Source organism: Hypanus sabinus, chromosome 5, assembly GCF_030144855.1.
Source record: "Hypanus sabinus isolate sHypSab1 chromosome 5, sHypSab1.hap1, whole genome shotgun sequence".
NCBI classification, from domain to species: domain Eukaryota; kingdom Metazoa; phylum Chordata; class Chondrichthyes; order Myliobatiformes; family Dasyatidae; genus Hypanus; species Hypanus sabinus.
In genome coordinates, this window is record NC_082710.1 from 68,336,873 (window position 1) to 68,356,439 (window position 19,567).

General features: G+C 40.1%; 1 protein-coding gene across 2 annotated transcripts in view; it reads left to right on the forward strand.

Annotated features, from left to right (window-relative positions):
* The first annotated feature begins 665 nt into the window (after nucleotides 1–665).
* LOC132394225 (poly [ADP-ribose] polymerase tankyrase-1) overlaps nucleotides 666–19,567 on the forward strand; it is a 124,074-nt gene continuing 105,172 nt past the window's right edge. For both annotated transcript variants that reach the window (XM_059970098.1, XM_059970099.1), the window contains exon 1: nucleotides 666–979. In XM_059970098.1, coding sequence (XP_059826081.1) covers nucleotides 685–979 — 295 coding nt within the window. In that variant the 5' untranslated portion in view covers nucleotides 666–684. The remainder of the gene's footprint in view (nucleotides 980–19,567) is intronic.

Consider the following 19,567-nt stretch of genomic DNA (forward strand, 5'->3'; position numbering starts at 1 on the left):
ACTGTACTGGATCAAAAGATGCTGCAGAAAGTTACACACTCTGCCAGCTCCATCATGGGAATTAGCCAGTATCCAGGACACCTTCAAAAGGCCATGCCTCAAAAAGGCAGTGTCCATCATTAATAACACCCATCACCTAGGATTCTCATTGCTGCCATCAAGGACGATGTACAGGAGCTTGAAGTGTCAAGAATAGTTTCATTCCCTGCACCATCAGATTTCTGAACAACGTACCCATTAACGTTAACTACCTCACTTTCATTTTCTTTTCTTTTTGCACGATTTATTTATTTTTATATCTACTCATAACTTATAGTTTTTATTACCATGCACTGCTGTGCAACAAACAGCAAATTTCACAACCAATGTCTGATTGAGATCTTTTATAATTGCAGTCACAAAATCGGTGCCTAACGGATAATCTCAAATATGTTCACTCTACATTTCATTCGGAGCATTAAATTAATAACAGATTGCAGATCTTCTTTTCCGAAGGACATGAAGCAACAGGTTCAGTTTTTAAAACCACCAATTCGTTTTTCAGAATTATATTTCCGTTCTAAGGTGGGCTGTCGGTCTGAAGCGGCAGCGCATTAGCCCAGGCGAGCGCCACCCTCCACCCGCCGTGAGCGCGCCTCCCGTCCGCGCGCTGACGTCATCGGCGTTGCTGCAGTGACGGGGAAGATGGCGGCGCGGCGCAGTCAGCTCTCTCCGAGCGCCTCGGACCCGGGCTCGTCATCAGTCGCGACCGCGGTTCCGACCTCCGACAGGCCGGACTCGCCGGGATTTACCGGCGGCAACGTCACTCCCCCGGGCACGGGGGCGGCAGCAGGCGGCCCAGCGAGTGACACGGGCCGAGAGTTGTTCGAGGCCTGCAGAAATGGCGATGTTTTGCGGGTGAAGCGCCTGGTGGACTCGGGCAATGTGAATGCCAAGGACATGGCCGGCAGAAAATCGACTCCACTTCACTTCGCTGCAGGTGTGTGACTCGGTTCTGAGGGCCGGGATTTGAGTAGGGCTCGTGGGAGGTAGGGCGGCGGAATGTCTTCCAAGCCTCAGCCTCGAGATATCAAAACAACTCATTAGCAGTGGGATGGGGATGAGATGTGTGGGCCTGGAGCAGAGCAGTAACGTGGGTCGGCAGGGAGGCGGCTGTTACCAAGCGAAAAAACAGAGGCCACACACTGCATTTTCACTTCGGCTGTTGAATGGATATTTTCGTGGAGGTGGGGGGTGGGTGGGAGAAGGGCTTAATAACGTTTTCAATGATGATTTGATGCAATCGATAGCTGTTGGATTTCTTGAACACCAGTAATGTTTAACGTCTGTTGTATTCCACATCTCTTCGAAGTGTAATCAGAATGGCATCGAAAAGTTATGGGTAAGAATAGGCAATTTAGTATATCCAACTTGTTCCGTGGGAACATTGTAATTAAGTGCAGGGACTCTTCCTGTTACGGAATGCCTGATTTATGGAAATCCAGTTTTACGCAAAACTCATAATTTTAAAAATGATTTTCAAGATCGGAAGGCTTGTTACAGAAATGCAAATGAGTTATCATTAATTATGTTCCTTATAGCTGGTGTTAGTATAAACATAGAAAATATTCAATATAGATTAGGGAAGTGTGTGCCCAAGAATACAATGTGGTTAGCTATATCGTCCAACAAATAATTACTATTAAGTAATAGAGGGCAACTTTATTCTCAATTTTCAGTTTCAAGTCCAATTTAGTTTTATTTTTGTGAAATGCTTGGGTTGGCTTGTTCAAATCTACCTCAGTAATGTCAATAACAAGTCCTTTGTTATTGCTTTAAAGAACATTGACAGTAGCTATATATACCCAGGGACCTTGACGTAGTTGGTACACTATTGATAAAGGATTGAGAGAAACCTGCCGCCCATAACCCAACTCACTTTAAAGTTTCTCTTGCCAAGCACTTCTGTACTCGCTGACTAGAAGAAAAATTGGTTTTCAAAGAGTGTTGAGGAATGGAACCCTCCAGTAGCTTGTGCTTACCACCACCCAAGCTAACATTTTTACATCTTGGTGGCCTATGTGTTTGTGTCACTCCTCTGAGATTAGAAAGGGAAACAAATCCATTCACATAGATAATGAACAGGAAATGAAGACTAGGAATAAACTGGTCTTTTTTAAATTTCCAGGTAGTAACCAGTGGAGTGTGACAGGAATCAGTGTTAAGAGCCCAGCAGAGGGTCATGAGAGAAATAAAACAATATATCTGATGTGTGGATGGTAAAATGCTGGGTGGGAATGTGAGCTATGAGGCTGATGCGGAGAAGCTCCAGTGTGACTTGGACAGTTTGAGAGGTTAGCAGATAGATTATAGATGCAGTATGATTTGGGTAATTGAAGTTTAGTGGCAAAACAGGAAGACAAATTATTATCTGAATTATAAGTAGTATGGGAAAGGGGAAGGTGCAGCAAGACTCGAGTGTCCTTGGACACTAGTCATTGAAAGTAAGCTTGTTGCAGAACACAAATGATACATCATCCTTAATCATGAGTGGACTGAAGTGCAACAACAGAAATGTGAGCTTGATTATTCTGTGTAGTTTCGGATTCCTTATCTGAAAAATGATCTCACTATCACAAGTACTGTGAGGGTTCACCAAGCTAATTCCTAAAACAGAAGGACTGATGTATGAAGATGGGTTGGGTCAATTTGGCTTAGAGTTTAGAAAAATGAAAAGGAATCTGACAGAAATCTAGAAAATTGCATCAGAACCGTAATGATGAGATGTAAGAAAGATGTTCCTGTGGTAGGGGAATTCAAGTCAGGGTTCATAGTCCAAGTATAGGGCTAAGCCATGTAGAACTCGGGTAAGGGCATTGTTTTTACCCAGAGAGTGAAGCTGTGGAATTCTCTACCACAGAAAGAAGTTGAAGCCAAATGAATGCATATATTTGAGAAGTTAGATTTTTGTTGTGGGGTCTTAGGGGATATGGGGAGAAAGTGGGATTACAGTGCTGAATTTGAATATCAGTTATAATATTGAATAGCAGAGATGGCTTGAAGAACCATGTAGTGTACTTCTATTTTCTGTGTTTCTATATCTGCCTGTCACATGGATTGCATCATTATTTAGGTATTCTTTGTAAAGGAATCAGAAGTTGTTTTGTATGGTGTCTCCTTTCCCTGCGTTTGTTTTTTTTAAGATATAAAACATAGGGGCAGAATTAGGCCACTTGGCCCATTGAGTCTGCTCTGCTATTCTATCATGGTTGATTTATTATCCATTTCAACCCCATTCTTCTGTCTTCTCCCTGTGACCTTTGATACCCTGACTAACCAAGAACTTATTAATCTCAGCTTTAAATATACCCAATGACTTGGCCTCCACAGCCATCCATGGCAATGAATTCCACAGATTCATAAATGTCTAGCTAAAGAAGTTCCTTCTCATCTCTGTTCTAAATGGACGTCCCTCTATTCTGAGCCTGTCCTCTCTAGGCCTAGACTTGCCTACTGTAGGAAACATCTTCTCCACATCTACTTTGTCTCGGCTCTTCAGTATTCGATAGGTTTCAATGAGATTCCCTCTCGTTCTTCTAAACTCTAGCAAGTACAGACCCAGATCCATCAAGCTGTCTTCGTACAATAACCCTTTCATTCCTGGAATCATTCTCACAAACCTCCCCTGAACCATTTCCAATTTCAGCACATCTTTTTTTCGGTAAGGGGCCCAAAACTGCTCACAATACTCCCAAGTGCATTCTGACCAATGTCTTATAAAGCCTCAGCCATCAAGTTTTTGCTCTTCTACTCTAGTTCTCGTGAAATGAATTCTAACATTGCATTTGCCTTCCTTTTTACTGACTCAACCTGGCAGTTAACCTTTAGGGAATCTTGCACAAGAACTCCCAAGTTTCTTTGCACATCTGATTTTTGAATTTTTTCCCTGTTTAGAAAATAGTCCATCTACCAAAGTGCATGACCATACATTTCCCTCTATTATATTCCATCTTCCGCTTCTTTTGCCATTCTCCTCATCTGTTCAAGTTCTGCAGACTCCTTGCTTTCTCACCACCTGCCCTCCATCTATCTCTGTATCTTCTGTAAACTTGGCCTCAAATCCATCACCCAAATTGTTGATATATAACATGAAAACAAGTGCTCCCAATGCCGAACTCTGTGGAATACCATTGATCATCTCCCCTTTATTCCAACTCTTGGCATTTTGTCAGTCAGTCTTTTCATTATAGCATCTTCCCTGTAATACCCCAGGCTGCTATCTTGTTAAGCAGCCTCGTGTGCAAGTTTTGTCAAAGGCCTTCTGAAATTTCTAGTAAACTATATCTACTGACTCCTTTGTCTATCCTGTCTATTATGTCCTCAAAGAATTCCAGTAGATTTGTCAGACAAGATTTACCTGAAGGAAACTATGCTGACTTCAGCCTGCTTTATCACACACTACCAAGTACCCTGAAATCTCACCACTGAAGTCAAGCTAACTAGCCTATAATTTCCTTTCTTCTGCCTCCCCCCCCCCCCCCCCCCCCAGAGTGGGGTGACATTTACAATTTTTCAATCGTCAGGAACCATTCCAGAATCTAGCCATTCTTGAAAGGTCATTACTAATGCCTCTACAATCTTTTCAGCTACCTCTTTCAGAACCCTGGGGTGTAGTCCATCTGGTCCAGGTGACGGATCTACCTTCAGACCTTCCAGCTTCTCAAGTACCCTTTCCGTAGTAATTTCTACTACACTCACTTCTGCTCCCCTGATGCCCTTGAATTTCTGGCATTCTGCTAGGGTCTGCAGACTGATGCACAATTCTTGAGTTGACCTGCCACTTCCTTGAAAGAATTCGTATAAGATTTCTGTTTGTCGTGATTATTGGTACCGTTGTATACTGCAGAGTTATTTTTTGGACCATTGGATATAGGAGAAGAATTAGGCTATTTGGCCTACTGAGAGTTCTGCCATTTAATTGTGCTGATCCACTTTCCTTCACAACCTCAATCTCCTGCTTTCTCCCTGAATCCCTTCATGCCCTGACCAAACAGAAACCTGTCAACCTCTGCCTTAAATATACATAAAGATGGTCCCTATAGCTGCCTGCGGCAAAGACTTCCTTATATTCACTTTCTGGCTAAAGAAATTACTCTCCATCCCCATTCTAAAAGGATGCCCTATATTTTGAGGCTGTGTCTTCCCACCATAGAAAATATCCTCTCCACATCCAATCCATCAAGGCTTCTCACCATTTGATAGGTTTCAATGAGGTCACCCCTCACACTTCTAAATTCCAGTGAATACAGGCCCAGGATAATGAAATGCTCTTCATATGACGTCATTCAATCCTGGAATCATCTTTGTGAATCTCCTTTAAACCCTATCCAGTTCCCGTTCATACTTCCAAAACTGCTCACAGTACTCCAAGTGAGGCCTCACAAGTGATTTATAAAGTCTCAGCATTACACCCTTACTATTATATTCTAGTACTCTTGAAATGAATGCTAAGATTGCATTTGCCTTCCTCACCACAGCCTCAATCTGCAAATTAGCCTTCAGGGAACTCTGCACAAGGACTCCCAAGTGTCTTTGCGTCTCAGTTCTACCAAAAGTGCATGACCATACACTTTGCCACAGTGTATTCCATCTGCCACTTTTTTGCCCATTCTCCTAATCTGTCTAAGTCCTTCTGTGGCCTTTCTACTTCCTCAAACTACTTGCCCTTCCGCATATCTTTGTATCATCAGCAAACTTCACAACAAAGCCATCAATTCCATCATTCAAATCATGGACATATAATGTAAAAATAATCAGCCCTAACACACAGACCCTGTGGAACACCACTAGTCACTGGCAGCCAATCAGAAAGGTTCCTTTTATTCCTAGTCTTTGCCTCCTGCCAATCATCCTCTGCTTATCCATTCACAAACAACAAAATCTGCAGATGCTGGAAATTCAAACAACACACACTGAATGCTGGAGGAACTCAGCAGGCCAGGCAGCATTTATGGAAAAGAGTACAGTTGACATTTCGGTCTGAGATCCTTCAGCAGGATTGGAGGAAAAGAAAGATGAGCAGAAGAATGAAATGGTGGGGGGAGGGGAGGGAGAAACACAAAGTGACAGGTGAAACCAGGAGGGGGAGAGGTAAACTAAAGAGTTAGGAAGTTGATAGGTGAAAGAGATACAGGGCTGGAGAAGGGGGAATCTAATAGAGGACAGAAGGCCACAGAAGAAAGAAAAGTGGGGGAGTACCAGAAGGAGAAGACAGGGAAAAGAGAATGGTGAATGGGTAAAGCATATTTCCCAGTGGCCACCCATTTTAATTCCACATCCCATTATCACTCCAATATGTCTATCCATGGCCGCCTCTATTGTCATGATGAGTCCACACTCAGGTTGGAGGAATAACACCTTGTATTTCATCTGGGTAGCCTCCAACCTGATGGTGTGAACATCAATTTCTCGAACTTCCAGTAATGGGGCCCGACCTCTGTCCTTCATACCCCATCCCCTTTTTTCCTTGTCACCTTATTTCCTTGCCTGCACATCACCAACTTCTGGTGCTGCTCCACCCTTTTCTTTCTTCCATGGCCTTCTGTTCTCTCCTATTAAATTCCCTCTTTAGCGCTATATCTTTTTCACCAATCAACTCCCCAGCTCTTTACTTCACCCTTCTCCCTCCTGGTTTCACCTGTCACCTTGTGTTCCCCCCCCCCCCACCTTTTTAGCTCTACCCCTCTACCTGCTGAAGGGTCTTGGCTGAAAGGTTGACTGGCCTGCTGAGTTCCTTCAGCATTTTGTGTATACTGCTAGAATCTTTCCTGTAATACCATGGGCTTGTAGCTTATAAAGCAGCCTCATGTGCGGCACCTTGTCAATGACCTTCTGAAAATCCAAATAATCAACATCAACTGATTACCCTTTGACTATCCTGGTTGTTATTTCTTCAAAAGAATTTCAGCAGATTTGTCAGTCAAGATTTTCCCTTGAAGAAACCATGCTGACTACAGCCTTTTATCATGTGCCTCTAAGTACTTTGAGACCTCATCTTTGTAAATCAACTTCAACATCTTCTTAACCATTGAGGTCAGACTAAATAGCCTATGGTTTACTTCTGCCTCTCTCCCTACTTGAATAGTAGAGTGACGTTTGCAATTTTCCAGTCTTCCGGAGCCATTCCCAAATCTAGTGGTTCTTAATTGGTTGTTACTAATAAGATAAACTTTATTTATCCCAAAGGAAATTGTTGTTGCAAGGTTGCTCAGTCAGAAATATATACTCTGAAATACAAAGTGTAAGCATTGGGATACAAGGTACAAAATTTGAATATAAAAAGTCATAGTGCAAAATACAGATGCGCAATATATTTAAGGAGGAGTTGTTGTGTAGCTACGGGGAGAAAGGATCTCCTGTGGTGCTCAGTGATTCACCTTGTTGGAATCAGTCTGTTACTAAAGGTGCTCGAGTTGACAGGGATTGTCCACAGTGCTCCGTAGTTTCTGCAGCATCCACCTCTCAGACACAACCCCCAGAGAATCCAGTTCCACCCCCCCAGAACAGAATCGGCCTTCTTGATGAGCTCCTCAATCTTCTTGGCAACAGTTGCTCTCACCCTGTTGCCCCCACAGACAACATGCTTCCACAGTCTGCTCAGCCATATCTTTAAGAACTCTGGGGTGTGTACCATCTGGTCCAGGTGACTTATCTACTTCATGGCCCCTGCCACCTGGAACTTCCACCATACTGCTAGTGTCTTCCACACTGAAGGCTAATGCAAAATACTGATTCAGTTCATCTGTCATTTCATTTCCCACCCATTACTAGCTCTCCAACATCTTTTTCCAGCAGTCTGATATTCACCGTCACCTTTGTTTTACACTTTATGTATCCAAAGAAACTCTTGGTCTCTTTAATACTATTAGCTAGCGTTTGAATATCATCTTTTCCTTAATGATTTTTTTAGTTGCTTTCTGTTGGGTTTTAAAAACTTCCCAATCCTCTTAACATTCACTAAATTTTTGCTCTATTATATGTCCTGTCTTTGGTTTTGACTTCATCTTGCCATCTCGTAGACGTTCTAGAAATTCCTCCTCTTGGAATCCAGCACCAACCTGATTTTCCCAATCTACCTGCATATTGAGAGCTCCCATCACGATTGTAACTTTGCCTTTTTAGCATGCATTTTCTATCTCCTGTTGTAATTTGTAGATCATATCCTTACGATTATTTGGGGGTCTGATTACAGTTCCCATCAAGGTTATTTTTACCCTTGCAGTTCCTTAGCTCTACCCACTATGATTCAAACCTTCCGAACCTGCATTACCTCTTTCCAATAATTTGAATTCATTTTTACCAACAGAGCACATCGCCTCTCTGCCTTCCTGCCTATCCTTTCGATACAAAGTGTATCCTTGAGCATTAGCTCCCAGCAATAATCTTCTTTCAGCCATGATTTACTGATGCTTACATTATACTTGCCAATCTGTCACTGCTACAAGTTCATCGACCTTATTCCCTATACTGTGCACATTCAAATATAACATCATCAGTCCCGTATTCACTCTTCTCAATTTTCTTCATCTTTTACGTTGCAACTCATCCTGTTAACTGCAATTTACCTTATCGACAACCTCTCCTCACTACTTATTGCCTCTATTTGTACACCAGCTACCTCATCTTCAGCGCTTTCACTCCGGTTCCCATCCCCTTGCCAAATTAGGTTAAACCCTCCTGAATAACTCTAGCCAACCTACCTGCAAGGATATTGAACCCCCTCGTATCTTCCCTAGTGATACAGAAATCTGAACCCCTGCCCCCTGCACCAGTTCCTCAGCCATGCATTCACCTACCAAATCAACCTATTCCTACCCTCACTGGCATGTAGCATAGGCAGCAATCCAGAGGTTACTACCTTGTTGTCCTGTTTCTTAGCTTCCTAGCTAGCTCCCTAAAATCTCTCTTCAGGACCTCCTCATCTTGTCTGTCCATGTCGTTGGTGTCAATATGTACCAAGAATTTTGGCTGCTCACCCTCGCTCTTAAGAATGCCATGGAATCTAACCGAGACATCCCTGATCTGGCACTAGGGAGGCATCATACTATCTGGATGTCTCTATCGTGCCAACAGAGCCTCTTTTCTGTTCCTCTGACTAGGGAATCTCCTATCAACACTGCAGTCCTCTTCACCTCTCTGCTCTTCTCAGCCACAGCTCCAGACTCCATACCAGAGACCCGGTCACTATAGCTCCTCCCTGGTAAGTTGTTCCCCTCAGTATCTAAAGTTGTATACTTATTATTGAGAGGAATGGCCACAGGTGTACTCTGCATTAGCTATGCATTTCCCCTCCTGCCAGTCATCCAGTTACCTGTTTCCTGCAATCTAGGGGTGACTACCTCCCTATAGCTCCTATCACGTTCTCCTTATCCCATGTGATTTGAAGGCCGTCAAGCTGCAGCTCCAGTTTTTTCCCCGTTGTTAAAGGTTGGTCCTAAGTGATGTAACTTTTTTTTATCATCTTTAACAGTGTTTATTATGATGCTGTATGCTTTGTTCTTCCCTGTTAGGTTCCAGAAGTTCAGGGCAACTACTGTACAAAATTGGATAAAGATATTGAGTCCCCACTACTCATTAAACTGAAAGAACTTGGGTACAGTGCACCTGATATTACTAGTATTAAGAAATAAATTGTTCCTGAAACACCATTGTGGGAGAAACATTTAAATGCAAATGAGCAAATGATGTAGAATTGTTCAAATTAGTATTATATATGGAATTATTTTTGCCTTGTTTCTAAAATTTTCATGCAGAATTTTATTTGAGCTGGATTAAATTGAGGAACCAATATATAAACAGGTGCTGTAGAATTATGAGCAAAATGTAGTAAATATTGGTTAGATCAAGAGCATATTTTCTCTGCTTAGTGCTGCCTGATGTGTTCTATTCAAAACTGTACAGTATTTCAGCTCATAAGGTGGGTTGTAAGTTTGAACCACAGTGAGGCAATCAGGCCCATTATGAAGCATGTGAGGTCACAATGTAGCAAAATTACTAGGATTTCTTTGGGATGGTTAGAGAGTAATTAGTGCAACTAGCTATTGTTTAAATGGGTAAGTAGTCTACAATTATGAGTATTTGTTTCTAAAGTAGTTGATATGCCGTTGTAGTGTTGAAAGAACCGGGTAACTAGTTTTATCTAGTTTTTTTGGAGTATAATGCTGTGGTCTGTATTTGTTCTAGTTTCATAAAAGGGTAAGACACTACTTAATTTGTATAATTTGAATTATAATTGAAACAGTCATATTGCACCTCTGCATCCCTTAATTGTGTTTGACTCATCAATTTAAATATGACGCACAGGGTAGCTTTATTAAAATTATGTTCAATCATTGTCAAAATAAGAAATAGACAAATTTCATTCTGCAACTGTCTCTGAAGGGAAGGAGTACAAACTGGCAGGTGATAGGTGAAACCAGGTGAAGTGGTTACTGTATATTTTGTACTGTTGGAGAGGGACTAAAACTTGCTATAATTACTAATATGCAGAAAAAGTAATCTTCCTAGTGTCTACCAGAACTTCACCAGAATTTAGTATTTCTAAATTATATAGTGATTATTATTTTTGAAGTTTGCCTGTAAAGGACTAAGTATAGCCAGCCTTGACCATTCTTAAGTTTCCACCAGATATGCATACGAGCAGAATTAGGCCATTTGGACCATCACATGTGCACTGCCATTTCATCACAGCTGATCCATTTCTAATCAAGAACCTATCAACCTCAGCCTTAAATACACCCAATAATCTGGCCTGTATAGCTGCTTGTGGCAACAAATTCCACAGATGCACCACCTTCTGGCTGAAGAAATTCCTCCTTACCTTCATTCTAAATGGGCATCCCTCTGGTCCTTAGACTCCCTCACCATAGGAAACATTCTTTCCATATCCACTCCTTTAGGCCTTTCAACATTTGATAGGGTTAATGAAATCGCCCCTCATTCTTCTAAATTCCAACAAGGTTTAGATCCATCAATCATTCCATATATGATGAGCTTTTCATTCCTGGAATCATTCTCATGAACCTCTGAATCCTCTCCAATGTCAACGCATCCTTTCTTAAATATGGGGCCCAAAATTACTGTTGATGCTCCAAGTGAGGCCCTACTGGTGTCTTATAAAGCTTCAGCATTACATCATTGCTTTTATATTCTAGTCTTGAAATGAATGCTAACATCTAATATGCTTTCCTTACCACAGGCTCCATCTACAAATATACCTTTAGGAAATTCTGCAAGTCCCTTTGCACCTTGGATTTTTGATTTTTTTTCCCCTGTTTAGAAAATGCCTATGCTTTTATTTCTTCTACCAAAGTGCATTACCAAACATTTTCTGACCCTATTCCATCTGCCGCTTTGCACATTCTCCTCATCTGTTCTTTTGCTTCCTCAACTCCACCTATCTACATATCCCTAAATGTGGCCACAAAGCCATCAATATCATAATCCAAATCATTGACATTAACGTAAAAATAAATGATCCCAAAACCGATCTTTGTGGAACAACACTAGTCACTGGCAGCCAACCAGAAAAGGCTTCTTTTATTCCCACTCTATGCATCCTGCCAATCAGCCAGTGCTCTGTTCATGCTAAAATCTTTCCTGTAATACCATGGGCTCTTACCTTGCTCAGCAGCCTCACATGCGGCACTTTGTCAGAGGCCTTCTAAAAATCCAAGTACAGAACATCCACTGATTCTCCTTTGTCTATCCTGCTTGTTATTTCCTCAAATAATTCCAGCAGATTTGCCTGTAAGAAGTTTGTTTTCTTTGTGACTGCGTGAGTTTCCTTCAGGGCTCCAGTTTCCTCCCTTGGTCCAAAGATGTATCGGTTGGTAGGTTAATTGGTCATTATAAATTGATTAGTAATTAAAATAGGGTTAAATTGGGGGATTGCTGGGTGGCGTGGTTCGAAGGGCCTATTCTGTGCTGTGTCTCAATAAATATTTGTCAGGCAAGATTTTCCCTTGAGGAAGCCATGCTGACTTTGACCTATTTTATGATGTGCCTCAAAACCACATCCTTGACAATAAACTTCAACATCTTGGGTCAGACTAACTGGCCTATAAATTTCATTTTTCTGCCTCTCCCCCTTCTTGAAGAATGGAGTGACATTCGCAATTTTCCCTTTTCTGCAATTTTCCAGAACCATGCCGGAATCAATTGATTTTTGAAAGATCATTGATAATGTCTCTATAATCTCTTCAGCCACCTTTTTCTGAAAGCTGGGTGTACACCATCTGGCCCAGGTGACTCATCTACCTTCAGACCTTTGTTTCCCAAGAACCTTCTCCCTACTAATAGCAACTTTACACACTTCTACCTCCTGACACCCTTGATTGAACTTCCATCATACTACTGGTGTCTTCCAAAGTGAAAATTGATGCAAAATACTTAATTGGTTTGTTCACCATTTTCTGGTCCCCTATTACCATCTCTCAAGCATCATTTTCCAGCAGTCTAATACCTGCTCTTGTGTCATTTACTCTTTATATGTTTGAAAAAAATTTGGCATAACACATAAATGTTTTCTACACTGAATATTGTAGCTGGAAACCCTCTTAACTGGGATGAGCAGCAGTCAGTAGTACTCTGCCAAAATTATTTTTCAGTAAACACCTTTCATTATCACACATGTTCAATTTCTTCTTATTAACTCGTTAATAATGGTAGGGAAAGTTAGCTATATTTTCATATAGGTAAATTGAAAGTACAACATTTAAAATAATTTCTTAATGTGGGTAATGATTTTATAGGTAATTATTTAACATCAGGAGCGTAGAGCATGTAAATTGCTATATATAGTATGATTTAGGAAAGTTAACCATTATTGTATCCATACAAACAAGTGCTATGTAATCTATTTTCTGAAATATGTTTCAGTTTCACTGAAAAATTTGAGTAGTTTTTCCCCCAGTGATCTTATTTCAAAAGCAGTTAAGACATGAGAAGGTGATGAAAAAAATATACAAAGATATCATCAGAACTGAAAATCTTACAGGATTACTGAACAGGCTAGAACTTTTTTTATATATCGAAATTGCAACCTGAAGGCGATATAGTATTTATAATTCAAAACACTTTGAAGCAATTTCCAGTTGTCAGGTAAAAATGTAAACTAATTATTAAAGTCATCTTCACATCCAGTAGGGAATTTGGGTGTATCATATGCACTTGGCTTATTTAGAGTGGAAAGCTGCTTATGAAAAGGATAAATGGTGATCAGCATAAGAGCATTTAAAAAAAGATTAGATAAATATGTGCGAGAAATCAGTAGGACATGTAATGCAATGTTACATTTTTTTTCATAACTTGCAGAGTCAAAATTTCTCCCATTCTGCAGCAATCAGAATCACATTTCACATGTCATTGGAAAAGCGCGAGGCTACAGTCGGTCAACGATCAGAACAGTTTTAAAGGATAAAGGATAAAGTGAGAATAATGGAGCATGTGAAAGGCCCTGCCCCAATGAAAGCTACAATTGTTACTAAGCAAAGCAGTGGTTTAATTATTGAAATACATATGTTTAAGTGTTTTATATGCATGGAAAGGTAAAATATATACTAAGACAAACGTTTGACTAACTGACGCTAAATAATACTGGATGTGCTTGTTCTGACTTACATACAAGTCCGACTTAAAGACGGACCCAGGAACAGAAGTCGTTCATAACCCGGGGACTGCCTGTAGAACTGAAAGTATGATTACGTTGAACACTGAGCTGTAATTAAACAGCAGCGTGATGTAGCTATTGTTATTATCCAGGTGATTTAAGGCCGACTGAAGAGCCAGTAAGATTGAGTCCACTGTAGACCTATTGTGGCGATAGGCAAATTGCGGCAGGTCCAGGTCTTTAGGCAGGAATTGGTTCTGGCCATGACAAAGCAGTTTTATCACAGTACATGTGAGTGTGAGTGGGCATTAAGGCAGTTTACCCTGCTCTTCTTGGGCACTGGTAAGATTGTTGCCCTTCTGAAGGAAGTAGGAACCTCTGACTGCAGCATAGAGATTGAAGATGTCCTTGAACACTCCTGCCAATTTGTTGGCACAGGTTTTCGGCGCCCTACAAGGTACACCATTAGGGCCTAACACCTTGCAAGGGTTTACCACCTTAAAAGATGTTCTACAGTGGTCTAAAGAAGGTCTACAGTGGATACAATCACACTGGCTCTCCACTCCGAGACGGAGATCACTGTTACCAGATGCTGGAGGGAATTCCCTTTCAAAGCGTGTATAAAAAACGTTGAGCTCATCTAAGAGTGAAGCATCACAGCTATTTATGATGTTAGTTTAATCTTTGTAGAAGTAATGGCTTGCAAACCCTGTCAGAGCTGACAAGCATCCAATTCCGTATCTAACTTCAATGGGGATTGTTTTTTCACTCTTAAAGTAGCCTTCTGTAGGTCGTATCTAGATTTTTCGTATAGTTCAGGATTATCAGTCTTGAATGTCCTCAGCACCCTACAAATCTCCTGATTCATCCACAGCTTTTGGTTTGGGTATGTCCGGTATGTTCTAGAAGGCACACAATCATTCATGTGTCTTGATGAAGCCAGGGACATCTGTGGATTATTTATTCAGATTTGAAGGTGAATCCCTGAATTTTGTCCAATACACCAACTCAATGCAGTCCTGTAAGCTCCGCATAAACACAAGGAAGCGAATAAATGGTTGATGTCTCAGGTCAAGGCTCTTCTTCAGGACTGAGAAGGAAGGGGGAAGATGCCAGAATAAAACAGTAGAAGGAAGGGGAAGGAAACCAGCTGGAAGGTGGGTGGGAAAGGTCAAGGGCCGGCAAAGAAGGAATCTGATAGGAGATGAGAGTGGGCCATAGAAGAAGTGGGAGGAGGATGGGAACAAAGTGAAGTAATAGGCCGGTGAGAAGAGGTAAAAGGTCAGGGTGGAGAATAGAAGGGGAGTAGAATTTGTTTACTGGAAGGTGAAATCTATATTTATGTCATCAGGTTGGAGGCTACCTATATGGAATTTAAGGTGTTGTCCCTCCTCTCTGAGGGTAGTGTCATTTTAGCACAAGAGGGTGCCATGGACCGACATGTCGGAATGGGAATTGGAATTAAAATGTTCAGCCACCGGGATGTCCTACTTCCTGGTGCAGAGGTGCTCGGTGAGACGGTCCCTCAATTTACGACAAGTCTCACCAGTGAGGAGGAAGTGGCATCAGGAGCACTGGACACAATGGACAACCCCAACAGATTTGCAGGTGAAACATTGCCTCTCCAAGACAGACTGCCTGGGGCCCTAAATGGAGATGAGGGAGGTGGTGTATGGGCAGGTGTAGCACTTGGGCTGCTTCTAGGACTAAGTGTTGGGAAGGAGATTAGTGGGGAGGGACAAATGGACAAGGGAATCGTGGAGGGAGCAAGCCCTGTGGAAAGTGGAGGGGGGAGGAAGGTGAAGATATAAAGTAAAAATAATTCATTGTATTTAAAAGTAATAATAATTTTAGCAGGTAAAATTACTGCTTGTGCACACCTATCCAAAATGCTTGACTATAAGCGTTTCAGATTTCAGAATTTTTTTGGGATTTTGGAATATTTACATCTATATAATGAGATACCTTGGGAAAGGGAACCAGGTGTAAACATGAATCTTATTTACATTTTATACATGCATGCACACGCATTTTATATAATTAATAGCTTTTACTATCTTGGCTGATCGGATGGATAGTCAGTGGCTGTTTGGCATTGCCATCATTCCCAACTCTGAATTTATGTGTTACCAGTAAGCAGTCTTTGTCTTACACTTGTTTATTGCTTTTATGTACTGATGCTGCTGTTCTGTTAGATTTTCATCAGTGATTGTCTTGGCAAGCTCATCAATGAATTTCTCTGCTGCTTCATGATCAGCAGATGCTTTATTACCATAAATCTTTTAAAGATTAATGCTGTGCCTTAAATTTCTGTAACCAACCTGCTGAATATTTGCAATTACCTTCAATTTTCACTTCGTTGTGATCTTGCTTCATGATCAGCATGTACCATTCACTTCGCTGACTATTCCACTCTTTAAATATATAAGCTAGATCTTCATTTTTCACTTTATACTGTGTACTTCTATCTTTCATTGACTTTTGTTCATTCTATATGTGGTATTACTTCTCAGCACTCTGTGATGCGCAGAGACCTGTGCATTGCCTGTAAAACTTTACAGTGACTTGTGGAATTTTGCATTTGTGACAGCATATCAGTGCTCAAGTTTCAGATTTTAGAATTTCGGCTAAGGGATGTTCAACCTGTATCTTACTTCAGGAAAGAGTAATTTGGCAATCATTCTTATGGCCTTTAAAATCACATTTCCCGTGAATGCTTTGGTTCTGAGATTAGTTACTTCGCCAATCATCAGAGAGACAAAATTTATTTTTTTTTCTTTGACATTTTAAATTGTCTCTTTTTAAGTTAGGATGTTAACTTGTATAACCTGGTAACGATGCAGCAATTGGAAACCTGAGATCCAACAGCCAATTATGCTCTGTTTCTGGTGTACATACATTTTTGCTGACATACAATATCACTATTCACTGAATTGTCAAGGATTTTTCTCAGCTATGATTTCAACAAAATAAATCAGAAACTGATGAATGGAAGTTGCACCTGAAATTCCAGCATGTTAAAATATTTTTGCTTCGCCTTTTCCATTTCTTTGTAATTGAGCAATATCTCTTTAGCTGTGCTCTGATAGACCTGCCCTCTGTGATTTTGAGGCAAAATATTTTGTACCGTGCGACAAATACTGACCTTGCCATTGTTATTTCCCCAGTTCTTGTTAAAGTGAAATTCTGAAATTGTATGTGAGTCTGGTGGGGAAGTTGAGAAGGGCCACAGTGATGCAACAAGACATGTCATGACTTCTTTATGTTGCTACCCACCTGTTTTGATCTCTTAACAATGATGTATTTAAGTTAACCCTGGTCTTTAACATTCTTAATGCAGCTGACTAAGAGCATTTTGCTTTCAAACATTTCTAATTAGCCAATAATATTTATTACTACTTTTGCCTTAAAATTCAGTTTTGGAATGTTTTCAGGCTAATGTGTAGGTTGTAGATTATTATGTAATTTGAAGGGTACACATCCTCTTGCCCTAAATATTAAGAATGATCTGAATTTGCCTTTGGGTGATTCTTTTCAGCATTTTAAAAAAGCACATGTATTCAGAGGTAGACTTTTGTGGGTGCAACAGCATCTTTTTGCTTGTTGGTGACTAGGGTCGAGTGCTATTTTATGGGAAACAGAATATTCACCATTGCAAATACAGTCTGTTGACCAGTGTGGTCTTGTCAACATAAGGTTCCAAATGCTGGATGTGCTTGTGCGAATAGGAGAAAATTGGCAACAGCTGGAATCCACCTGTCAAATCACGAGGTACTTGTAATAGAAAAATGTTTAGGCTCTGCATTCAAATATAGTGAATTTAAAAGTACAATAGCTTTCATTAATGCTGTCATGTTAATGAGTAAAATGCTTGTTTGTATATAATCAAACAAAAGGAAATAGATAAAGCAAGAACAGAAGCAATGAAAGCAGTGAATAAAACCTTGTGAACAGCTGACTTTTATGGAATTAAAAATATAGTAAGGGGACAGAGCGATGGAAGTTTAAGAAAGGAATTTCAAAGTGTTTGGATGATATGAGAATAGAGTGTTTGGAAGAAATTGTAGAAGTATAAAATTTCATGCTCATAGCAAAACCTTTTTTAAGACTTTGCCCTTTTCCTCCAACCCTGGGGAGGAAAAATTTTAAACTTGGAATGTTAGAAGTCCAGGTGACAATGCAAGTTAGTAAGAATAAGAGTGATTGAAAGGAGTGTTGTGGGCTGGGATAAAAACTGTTTAAAATGCGTTCATGAAGAATGGCCACACATCGTTTATATCAGGACTAGATGAATCAGGAAAGATGGCATGGTGTTGATTATCATAAGGTATAGATTGCAGCTGGCACAAATGAAATAATGACAATATTATTTATGCAGTGAATTCATTAAACTTTTTGTAATAAAGATTTCAATGAACAGAATTTTGGGACCAATCTTAACTAAATTTTATCTGATCCCAATTAATGTGACCAAAAATGTATATTTTGAAGGTGAAATATACTCTTGCTCATCTGCAGATACAGTGTGCAAATTCATCTCTCCATTGTTTACATGTAAATGTTGAACTCATAGATATTGGTTATTTATGATCCCTATTGAATATAAAAGTCACCATGTGGCTAATCCTTCTGTTCTTAAAATGCATTTCTAGAAAGCATCATCAGCACAGTTTATTGATCGTTATATCTTTGCTGGAGTAGTATCCCGTTTTACACAAATTTGTGGCTGTCATTCCCACATTGAAAATCTTGACTTTGACATAATTTAACTATTTATCACGACTAACAGTGCCAATCAAAAATTTTTATCCATATTTTAGCTCATTTGTTGTGCTTAGCATTAATTTTCCAACTATTGTGGATGTGAAGAGTTCTAGATTTTGACACAGTTGCGCCATTTTTGCAGAATGAAAAAATTAAGACAGTGTAATGTAGGTAGCAATTAGTTGTAGACTTGCAGGTAGGGTCACCAGATTGCACTAAAAGTTGTAGGTAGAAATGAGTGCACAGATTTCTTACTTGTTCATGTGATTGGCTGTACTTTCTTTTTTGCACTTAAATCATTTGATGTGTTAGCAAGCATCTTTTCAACCAGAAGTCTGAGGGATTGCTACAGTTATGCTTAGAGCATATCAATAATACTGATGGATTAGATTAAACAAGGTGCATATGTAGATTACATGAATTTCTCCATGTTTCTTAATCGTTAATTAGGGTGTGCAGAAAACCATACTATGCAACCCTTGTTTTGCCTAGGAACAAGTACTGCTGATTTCATTATGGTGTTTGTGAACACTTAACATAAAATACTGATGATAGTGAACCCAAAGCATGTCGTCCTTATCAATTGGCTAAAATTTTGCCCAATCCTTGTTTTGTTTTTTTTTGGGTGGGAGGGGGAGGGAAGAGGGTTAATTCTTCTTGATCAGTAACCAGAATCATCTTCTCAGGCTTGGGTAGTAAATCAAACAGCTTTTCCTGGCGTATTTTGAAGGGGATGAGTTTCTTGTCTATGACTCAGATGTTACTGAGTTACCAAAAATAAATCTGTTGAGGAAACAACCAGCTGCTTTTGCTCAAGAAAATGAATCTGTTTTTCCCTTGGGAGCAAATATTTTTCCTCCAGTTAATGATTCCCTAAAGTACTAAGGAAATAGAATGTAATGAGGACACTAGGTTTTGACCTTCATGATAAGGCAAATTATTGTTACTTAGCAATAATTATCCAGATGTTATAGTTTGAAATGTAGTGAATAACCACATCGCTTTTGACTGTTACTGTATAAGTCCGTCCACTGGATACAACAAACCTGAAAATTTGTGGTTATGCTAATACAGACATATTAAAATGTGAAATTTTATTTAAAGTTATGCCTTGCTGTGATCGCACACTTCATTTTCTTAACCTTCAGTTCCTTC